We start from the raw sequence: 11,031 nt of genomic DNA, 5'->3' as shown, positions 1-11,031 counted from the left end.
TCAAATTAGAAACTGATATCAGCAAGCATCACAACACCATAAAACAAGAAAATCAATATATCCTCATAAAATCGAAGGAGGGGGTGAGGAATTTCAATTTAAGCAAATTAGAAAACAAAAACATTGCAAAACAGGAAAATCGAAGGAGGGCTAAGGAATATCTATTCCAGTTACAACACAAAAATCGATTAAAGAAAAAACGATTTCAGAATGTGAGAAGAAAAGAACCTGTCGAAAAAGGGTTTGAGCAAGGCGCCAACGAAGGAGGGGTTGAGGCAGGCGACGACGTTGTGAGGATGTGAGGCTGCGACGATCTGTTACCGGAGAAGGAAAATGATTCGATGGAGGAAGGAAGAAAGTGAGCGACAATTTTTTTTTGAGTGTAACCCGTTCTCTTTTTTAGTTTGTAGGCTAGAAGTGGTTTGAAGAGGCAAGTCAAATGTTGTGTGGTGCAGAACACGCGCATATGTTTTTTAGTCTGAAGCCTTTTAAAAAACAAACAACTACAAGATGACAAATGCTGCGGGGCGCAGCAAAAAGTGGTCAGAAGAGGTTTTTTTACAAAAAAACAAACAACACGTTAGTGTGACCGAAATTAATTCGAGACATGTTAATTTTTTTTATATTGTAAGTTAAAGAAGTACGAGATGCACACTCATATAAGTTCATTTGAGCATGCACTCCGTCAGTAATATTGTAACAAGGCCCATAGAACAGCCCTTGGCGGTGCCCATTGGCCGGCCAACGTTCAGAGTTAATATGAGCCGCTCTTGTCGGCTATGGTCAACTCCACTCGAAACTGTGTACTTGTTTTAAAGACTAAATTTGTTTTTACTAGCAACAACAATGTCTTTTAACAACAAATATGTTTCTTCATGCCAAAAACTAACCCAAAATTAATTGTACATATATATTTACAGGTTTTTTGGTTTTTATAGAAGACCAATTTTCTCTTACATTTTGTACAATTTTTTTTATCTCATAGAACATACAAGAATACATGTTAACAATTTTTCCTAAAATTCTCAAGAGAAGTCTCTTGATTCATCTCAAATCTAAGTTCATGTAACTTCTTATACGTTCTATAGATTTTTAAACATATAAATACACAATTCTTAAAAATCTAAATATAACTCTTTGGAATAATGATTAAAATGGTAGATCAAGTCAAAAGAATTAAAACAACTCCGACCGACCTTTATTTTATATAGAAACACCGCTATCTATTCCAACCGACCATTAAACGCAACATCATTTTTATGTTATAAAAAACAGTCGATGACATTATCTATATAAAAACCTCTTTTCATAAAAATAATATTATTTTAATTAGTTTTTACTTTTATAATTATTATATTTATTATATTAATATTTATTAAAATATATTTTTAGTATTTGTTTAGAAATAAATTGATTTTAATATAATTTTTAGTGTTAAGCCGTTAAGGTTGACATTTGGTCTAAAATAAATACATATATGATAAAAGAGTGAATTAAGGTAAAAAGAGAGGTCAATATTGTCATTTCGAAAAGAGGACACGTCCATTTTAGTAACTTTCCCAGTGCACACCTCCACCTTTTTAAAACACTCGCCTTTCTCGGCCCATTTCTTCTTCTTCTTCTTCTTCTCTCTCTCTCTCTCCTAATTTTCAGACTTCACACTTCCCCCTTCTTCCCCATACTTCTGCTTCACACGAAGTGTGTGAGTGAGTGCGTGTTTTATGAACAATTAATGGTCTGTGTCGAACGAATGACAGCATCATCTTGCTTAGACTCCTCCTCCAACATCACCACAGGAGACGAACTTAAAACTGTAGTGCAATTGTTTCAAAACAACACCAGAAATGATGGCGATGGTGATGATTTAAATCGCAACATAGAAGAAGAAGAAGAAGGTTTCTCAAAGATGGTGATCAGAGAGTGTAGAATATGTCAAGAAGAAGACGGAGAGCACGAACTGGAATCTCCTTGTGCCTGTAATGGCACCCTCAAGGTTTGTTTCTGTTTCTCATTCTTACTCTTATTCTTATTCTTATTCTTCCCTTAGTTTAATCTAACTTTTTCCAAAATTAGGGATTTGAACTCTGATCTTATGTTTTGCAAATTGCAAAAGTTGGAAGTAGTTTCATGGGTCCCACAATGGGTTATGGGTCCATGTTTGATTCTAATATCTTATCTTGTTAAAGCTTTATGATGCTAAGTGGTTCTGTTGTGTACTTGGACAGTAGAGCTAATTTAATGAGGGCACAGCTGATAGCTCCTTCTCTATGTTATATCTACTTGATAGGGGCCCTCTTGTTTCCATATATCTAATTGGATTATGGATTTTGGATTTTGGATTATGGATTATGGGTTATGGATTATGGATATGATATGGTTATCCTTTTTTACTTGTTTGATTGTATAGTTTAAAGTTTAAACACAAACTTAACTTAAATCTAAATAAAAGTATCCACTTTAACCACAATAATCAAAGTGGAATTCTTGTATACAAACATTGTAACATCTTTATGCCTAAAGTATTCTATTTTAGTATTGGTGAATTGACTAAAACAACAGAAATGGTTGTCTTTTCTTGCGTTGATGGCAAAAGAAAAGGTGGGTGTCAATGTACCCCAACCAAATACACTTTAAGTATTCCAATCTTTTCTATTTCTTCTTGTGTAAAAAAAGTGTGTTAAACTTTTGGAAAGTGGGGGGTTTTTATTGGGGTGAGTTGAGAGATTAGTCTATGTGATTGTAATAGTTTGTTATATATTGGGTTTTTTTTCTCGTGGTTTGTCTTCGGTTTTGGAGTTTCCACGTATATTCTTGTGTTCAAAATTTTCTGTCAGTATTAATTGGGCGGATTGTTGGGGATCTTTGAGAACATTTTCCCAAACAGATTTGACATACGAGTTTTTATTGTAATTTTTTATATAGTTTGCTCATAGGAAATGTATTCAGAAATGGTGCAACAAGAAAGGGGATATAACCTGTGAGATATGCAATCAGGTTTTATTCTTTTTAACTTTTTTCACTCCCATTTATAAAATTCGTTAAAACTGTAATATATTTATAAGTTATGACTTATGATTCAATTTATAGGTTTATTCACCAAATTATGCTCTTCCACCTGCAAGAATTAATCCCGATGTTATGACTATTGATATCAGGTTATATGCTTTTTCTTTTCTATTTTCTTCCCAAAACATCACGTTTTATATTCTTTTTTCCAATATAAAGTTAAATTTATATGTTTAAAACTTTTCTTTCAGGCATGCATGGGGCCCACAAATTGACCTAAGGGATACTCACTTTCTAGCTTTTGCTTCTGAGCACCAGTTTCTTGAACAAGATTACGAAGAGTATGATGTATCAAGTAATACAAGCATTGCTTACCTCCGTTTTATGGCTCTCATTGTAAGTAATAAAAAAGTGTCAAAAGTTCAAAACTCAAAATAATAAAATTGTATAAAAGTTTATATATCAAATATTTGTATAATTGTTTACTTATTTATTACACATGCAGTTGATGTTAATATTACTCGTACGCCAAGCTTTGTTAATCACAAGAGACCTGGGAATGGTGCCAGAATCATCCAAAATCTTTAAAGTAAGTTTTTATATTATTTTTTATTTGGAATTAAATAATAAATAGTGCTAAATTTGATCTATAACATATAGTTTGACTTTTTTGGTTGACTATTTGTGAATGTAGTTTCAGGTTTCTGTTCTTCAGCTGGCGGGGTTTCTTCTTCCATGTTATGTGGTTAGCCGTTCATGGTTGATGATTTTAAGGCAAAGAAGAAGGCAGGTTAGTCAATTCATGTACTCTTTTTATTTATTTATATTACAAAAAGTTACCAAAATTGGGAAAATATAATATCACAAAATAACCACATTTTCACAAACTAACACCCAATTTCGCAAATTGATTTCGGGAAATACCTTTTTTCACTTTTAGTGGTCCCCATTAAAAACTTCTGAAAAAATCGTGATGATTTTTGTAGTGGGGACCACTGATTAAGCAATTTCATGAAAAAAAAAGTATTTTCCGAAATCAATTTGTGAAATAGGTCCCATACCTAACAAGAGGGTAAAAAGGTAAAATCAATTTCGGAAAAAAAAGTATTTTCCGAAATCAATTTTTGATTAAGTCAAAAAAAAAAATCTAAATTAGGTCCCATACCTAACAAGAGGGTAAAAAGGTAAAATACCTCTTGGAAAAGATCTCTTATAATGTGTCACTATCCTAATTCCTAGCCAAAACAAGAAGTGGGGTTAGATGCAATTAAGAGCGTCACCCATGTTTGTATTTACATTTCTTTACCCTAACAATACAAGTATTTATAATTGGTCCCTTTCTTTCCCAGATATAATGAATGATGATGAGCAAAGCCTTTTTGTATATCATCCTACTCCAATGGCAATGGCCATGAACTCGATTGCAGTCTAAAATACTTGCAACAGTTCTTGAAGCATTTAAATGCCACTTGTTCAAGAATCAAAGGGCAAGACAAGTTCAAATGCAAAAAAAAAAAAGTTTTCCTCTTTAGGAAATCTTGTTTTAAGTTTTAATTTTTAAATGCTTTAATTGATGGCCATATTATGTAAATTGTGTATATTGTTGAGTTCATTGGTCGATCTTGCATTTTCAGCTTCTTCTATGCGTGTAATTTCGACCAATTCATCTAAAAATGGGTTGATTTGGGTTATATTTTATTTTAAATTGGTTAAGGGGTGTAGGAGATTGCTTATGTAATGTACTTTCAGCTTCTTATTATGGTTTGGTATTGTTAATAAGCTAATTTAAATGTTTGGGTAAGCTGTTTTGTATCATTTTAATTTGCTAGCTTATTACGTTCTTTTAACAAGCGTTTTTACAGAAAAACGTAAAAAGTTTATCTAGATATGAAACAAGTTAAATAAGTTATAGTATAGTTTTTAAATTTTTGGTTAATATATTAATATTTTTGTGAAATGAAAATAAACGAGAATCAACCTGGCTTGATTTTTTTTTTTTTTTTTTAATTATGTGAACTAAAATTTTACTTATAAATCGATATGTTTACCCCAATCGCTTAGGGTCCAAATTTGATCAGTGAGTCTCGTGAGTTTTGTCTTTAGTCAGGACGACAGAGATATTTGATTTCATGTACTATTCACTGTCTTGGATTTTAGAAACAAGACTACACATATAGTCTCTTTATGATCATGAGAATTGCAATAATTTTGATTTGGAAAAATCTGAAATAAATTTAGCTTTAGCAACGCAATTATATTGTTTTTTTTAAGCAGAGTACTATAAGATATGTGACCTAAAAAGTCGTTCTGAAAAAAATGAGTCATAAGATTCAAATATGACCTATGAGCATAATTGTGTTACACTTGAAAGTTTGTGGGCTTAAAAGGTCATAAATATCTGAAAGACTCTTAACAGCAAGACTTCAAATTTGATGTAATTGGTCTGTAACATTGGGCCTTTAAGAGTGAAAGAGTATAGAGTGAGTGGAATGAGTCGTTTAAGTGTAGCATGTTTCGAACATAGAAGATTTAGGGGTTGTTTTTTTTTTTTTTTTTTTTTTTTTTTTTTTCTCTATATAATATATCTTCAAACCATTTTCAGTTGCGCCGTGCAACACATGCACAACACTTTCCATCACGCAGATGTTTGTTGTTTAAAAGTCTTCTGAATAAAAAAGCTCTGCGCGTCTTTTGCGCCATACAACGTTGACCTTACCTCTTCCAAACACTTCTAAACCTAAAACCTAAAAAAATGGTATTACTCAAATGTTGTTAAAATCGATTTTATTTTGCTGAAATCGATTTTATAGCCCTCGTGAATCATTGATTTTACATATCTGGAAATCGATTTTAGTTATATTGATTTCTGAAATCACTTTTTCTTTTTTGATTTGCACTTGCTGAATCCGATTTCTGATTTGATGAATGTCAAGGAAAAGTATGTTGATTTCTGAAATCAAATTTTCTTTTCTGATTTGCTGAAATATAGACTTGCTGAATTCGATTTTCGATTTGATGAATGTCAAGGAAAAGTCTGATTTTTGTTACGTTGATTTGCTTGCAGTTGATGTTGTTGTTATGCTGATTTTTTAAACGGTTGATGACATGCTCATATTTTTGTGTTGAAATAGTATTATTGTTTAATATTTTTGTGCTGAAATAGTATTATTGTTTAATATTTTTGTGCTGAAATGGTATTATTATTTAATTATTGCTGAAATTGTTTATTTTTTTTGATTCTTGTGTGCTGAAATGGTTTAGTCTTTGTTGAAAGGTTGCTGAAATGGTGTCCTAATTGCTTATATTTGTGTTGATTGTTGGTCAAATTTTAAAGGGAAAATGACATAAATGTCCTACAAACTTTCTAGGGTTGGTCATTTTAGTCCCTAAACTATTTTTGTGGCTTTATGAGGGAACAAAGTCGTTTTTGTCGGGTCGATTACATCCTTTTGGCCAAAGTGAAGGGGTCATCTGATTATCCCTTTGACAAATTGATATTTGTTGACCAATATTCATACATTGACTTTGAATTTTCCCATAACCTTGGACCCACATCTTTCTCTCTCTCTTTCTCTCCCAAATTCTTCCGTCGCCATCTAGATCATCACTTCCGTTCTACATCTGGGTTTTAAGAATCGGATGTGGCTATTAGTTTTAATCCACAAACATGTAAAAAAGTGAAAGAATATTCGGTGTTGCAAGGAGGATCTCACAACTATCCATCGTCAGGCCAACTATTCACTCGTTGAGGCTCACCGCCGATAACCAACCGGTCACTGTCGAAGTGGTGGTTTGTAGTGGTAATAAAGTAGATGCTTTCCAAATTGTGGACCGTCCATTTACCGGTTCCTTCCATCCATGTTTTATCTAAAATCGTGTCTACCAATCACCTTCATCATGTTCACCTTTCACCTTGAAAATATCAATTGTGATTTCAATCGAGAAGCTTTCTAATTTGCCTCTGTTCCATTCGTCAAAGGTTTCAGCTAATTTTGTGTTGGTTGACCCACCAACATTTTTCAGAACATCATAAGCTTCAGAAATCAATTACATATCACCATATTTGATTACATTATGCACTATTTGAATGAAATTACCAGACCTACCTTCTCCAATTGAGAGTGAATTTGGTTTATTTCTCAATTCGTTTTGTATTTTTCTGCAATAGAAATTTTTGCGTTTCTGATGAAATTTCTCAAAGCTTGCATTTTTCTCCCTGTTTCTTACATTCATGTTATCATTTTTACCCTTCCATTCTCGGTTACCACCTGAAGAGGCTTCCTGAACATAATGTTGGATCATAACCATAGTTTTAGCAAAGTTTCCAATGCCCAGGCTTGACACGTAATGTCACACCCCCAAACCGGAACGGCGGAAACGTTCGGGGGCGGAGGACGTCATGTACAGTATCACAACAATTGAATAATAGTAATCAAAGCAACAACCATTACATTGATAAAGTATAGTTTTTACATCTGTTCATAACATTGTTTGTATGACAACAAAGTGTATTGCAAAAACTAATACGTGACTGCATAATGCTCCGTCTTCTCAAAACCTGTAAGTGAAACTGTCTACTTGTTCCCTGAGAATACAAGTGATTTTGAAAGTGTATCAACATTTAAGTTGGTGAGTTCATAAGCATGTTTGTGTATGAATTCTGTCATTTGTTTCTTGAAAAATGTACATGTTTTCTACCAGAAAATCCTATATTTTCTGTTTTAAATGATTTGTAGTCTTAGTACCATAAGACCAAAATGTAAGAGTATTGTTGTTCTCTGAAATAGTATATCGTTGTTTTATTATTAAATAAAACCATATGAAAATGAGTGTTTCTCTGAAATGTAAGTTTCTCTGTACTGAAAATAGTATACTGTAAGTGTATTTGTATGAAAACTCTGTAAATGTATATGCCTGGTTCCACCAGCTGTAAAGTAAAATATTGTACTGTAGTTCTATTATTTAATAAAACTACTTGAAGTTGTTTTTCTATTCGTATACTAATCGTTTTGTTCAATACCAAATTGTGAGTTATTATAACCATGCTTGATGACCGAAGATGGCCTGAAACGACGTTCTTCAGGCGTCGGAAATGGTACGACAATTGTCACCCAGGCATGCCGGCCTAACTGTAACTAACAGTTTAGGTGCGAGATTGTCAGTCCCGTATAGATCTATACACAAGTGTCATGCTCTCCCTCCAGGAGACTCTGGTTATAATTCCAGGGCTTTTGTTGGTACTAAGATGAGTACTTGAAGTGTGTCTCACAAAGCTGTATCGACGGTTATGCGTAGAATAATGAAAAGTTACTTTGGAATGAGTAAACTGTATGTATGACCCATAAACTATACCTATTATAGTTTATATGCTTGTTTCTGTATTGTAACTTGAACTTGGAAAAATAGTACGTGTGTTCCATAAACTATACCTATTATAGTTTAGATGTTTGTTTTCGTATTGTATCCTGAACTTAGTAAAAATAGTGTAATTGTTCCATAAACTATACCTATTATAGTTTATTATGTATGTTCTTGCATTGTATCTTGAGTTAGTAGAATAGTATGTAGGTTCCATAAACTATACATATTATAGTTTATAAGTGTGTTCTGTATATAATGAAAATACCCATTTGCTCGGCATGCTACAAAAGGGTTGAAGTTTTATACTCATATATATATATATATATATATATATATATATATATATATATGGAATCCCAGGTATATTAATTATGTGTTTATTTTGAGATTAATTGAGTGACTCGACAAGTTGTGAGTCTAACTCGTCGAGTAGGGCCGAGTTGACCACGTGGGATTAGTGGTCTACTCGACGAGTCCGAGAGTCGACTCCCCGAGTAGACGCTGAGTAGTGAAACCCTAAATTCCCGAGTTTGAAACCTATTTAAGGACACTTATAGCCTCAATTGCGGCTCACTAACCATTCTTCCACCCTGGGAGAAACCCTAAACGGCCATAGAGCTTAAAGAGAGAGAGAGTTTGAGCTTGCATTTGAGTGTTTGGTGCATTACTTTTGACGTGAAGGGGAGGATTCAAGCAAGGAACGTGAAGGAGGCCAGTAGATCTGAGGATATCTTGTCCAGAAGCTTCTGAGAAAGGTAAAAAGTGCTCACCTTTCTCCTTATGGTGACTAGATCCCATGTTTGTGGTAGTTAGGGCTTTTTACCACCTATTGTTGGGACTTTGAATGCATAAGGTCCCTTTTGAGGTCTAGACTTCAGATCTGGACCTTGTGAGGTCCAGAGAGTCCCAAAGTTACAAGCTTTACCCAGCCATACAAGAGTTATAGTGTGAAAGCACCTTGTTGGAATTGTTTTGGGCATTTAGAGCAACATGTGCCATGCATGGACATAAAGATCAGAGATTTGCGTGAATTTTGGACCCTAGGAGGCTAGATCTGGGGTTTGGAATGATAGATCTGACCTTGGACGTCTGAGTGGGAAATCAGATCAAAAGAATTCGCCGAGTCCATGGGCTGACTCGACGAGTCGATGAGGGTTTGTCCCGACGAGCTTGATCATGTGATAACTCGACGAGTTGGGGGTCAACTCGACGAACTGAGCTGGATCTTCACGAGACTTCTGAGGATGTGAGTGGACTCGACGAGTTGCATAAGTACACTCGACGAGTCGGGTCAAACAAGAACTGTTGACTTGAATTCAACTTCTGTTGACTTTAAGGTTGAGTCAATCATGAGTAATGGAGATCATGGAGGGGTAAAATGATCTTTTACCCACTTCCCGAGTAGAGAGAGAAAGAGTAACTTTTGGTTTACTTAGAGTTGATAATTCGAGTATTGATTAGAGATATTTACCCTATGTGTTAGGTGGAGGCTAGTTCGAGATTCAAGTAAGAGGATAACTACTTGCTTGCTTCGAGGTGAGTCTTCTCACTATACTTTACCTAGAGTGGTACTTATGTGTGACCTGAGGGTCTTATGTGATTACATTGAGTATTATGTTATCCAGCCTTATGTTTTATGATGTGCATTATGTCTTTGTGATTTATGCTATGCGGAGCTTTACAGACCGGACCAGAGGGTCCAACGAACCGTGGGACTGGAGGGTCCCACTGAGACACATTGACCGGAGGGTCTTACAGTGATATAGCCTCGAGTGGCTAATGAGCTGTGTGTGTGGTATTTTGGGGAACTCACTAAGCTTCGTGCTTACCGTGTTATGTGTTATGTGTTTCAGGTTTCTCAGGATCGCGGGAAGGCACCGACTTGATTGTACACACCAGTGAAAGAGTTATGTTTTAAGGATCCTGGATTTAAATCAAACAATTAGGGAGTTGTGATTTGTAAATTAAATAAATGAGATTTTTGTGAAATGTGTTATGAGAATTATGCGATTTTAAATGAAAAATTTATTTGAAAATTTACGGTGTTACAAGTTGGTATCAGAGCCTTGGTTTGAGGGATTCGGATGCACTTTCGGGTAAGTCTGGACTCAAACCGAGGATTTGAGAAAAGTTTTCAAAAATAAAAGATTTTTCTGTAACGAGTATGAGTTTCTAAGAGAAAACGAGAAGGAGCAGTGTGTACAATCAGCCAGAGCCCGAACGATGATTTCCCAAAGTATCCTTACTTATTTGTGTCATGAGTTATTATTGGGATATTAGTGATGCATGCTAGGAGATAGGCTAGGTATTTCATATTTTAGGACTAGAGTTGCCTGATTTGTGGTGCCTTAGCCTAGGAATTTTGCTATCTGTGATGTGCTTTAAGTATGTGCGGAGTAAGAGTATCCAGCAGGAATATTTCAGGGATAAAGCTTTGAGTAGAGGAGTAATCTAGGATAGATACCTAGATGAGCATTGGAGGAGCCTACTGAGAGAGTAGTTAGATACCCACGTGGGGTAGAGTTGTTTGAGTTCGGTGACACCTTTTGAGTGTGAGTAGAGCAGATAGAGTTGTAACCTAGAGTGGTTTTGCGTGCGGGTGGAGATTATTCGATGCCCGAATGCTGCTTGCTTCGTGCTTTGTGGAACTCTCGATGATGGGAG

The 11,031-nt window shown here is 34.7% G+C and overlaps 1 protein-coding gene across 1 annotated transcript; it reads left to right on the top strand.

Annotated features, from left to right (window-relative positions):
* The first annotated feature begins 1,588 nt into the window (after positions 1-1,588).
* Positions 1,589-4,785, top strand: LOC145135832 (uncharacterized). Its single transcript, XM_079070042.1, has 7 exons — positions 1,589-1,993; positions 2,923-2,994; positions 3,088-3,155; positions 3,258-3,402; positions 3,512-3,595; positions 3,701-3,796; positions 4,356-4,785. The coding sequence occupies exons 1-7, from the start codon at positions 1,733-1,735 to the stop codon at positions 4,359-4,361; spliced, it is 732 nt and encodes a 243-aa protein (XP_078926168.1). The 5' UTR covers positions 1,589-1,732; the 3' UTR covers positions 4,362-4,785.
* Positions 4,786-11,031: the final 6,246 nt, after the last annotated feature.

Source organism: Lactuca virosa, chromosome 9 (assembly GCF_052849685.1).
Source record: "Lactuca virosa cultivar CGN04683 chromosome 9, Lactuca_virosa_CGN04683_v6, whole genome shotgun sequence".
Taxonomy (NCBI): Eukaryota; Viridiplantae; Streptophyta; class Magnoliopsida; order Asterales; family Asteraceae; genus Lactuca; species Lactuca virosa.
The sequence above is the reverse complement of the archived record's forward strand: the minus strand, read 5'-3'. Positions and strand labels throughout refer to the sequence as shown.

What these genes read in the sequence shown, in the direction of transcription:
- LOC145135832 (XM_079070042.1), top strand. Translation starts at nt 1,733, where the DNA reads ATGGTCTGTGTCGAACGAATGACAGCATCATCTTGCTTAGACTCCTCC. An exon ending in GTTATGACTATTGATATCAG is followed by an intron (nt 3,156 to 3,257) that starts GTTATATGCTTT and finishes CTTTTCTTTCAG; the next exon opens with GCATGCATGGGGCCCACAAA. An exon ending in TCCGTTTTATGGCTCTCATT is followed by an intron (nt 3,403 to 3,511) that starts GTAAGTAATAAA and finishes TTACACATGCAG; the next exon opens with TTGATGTTAATATTACTCGT.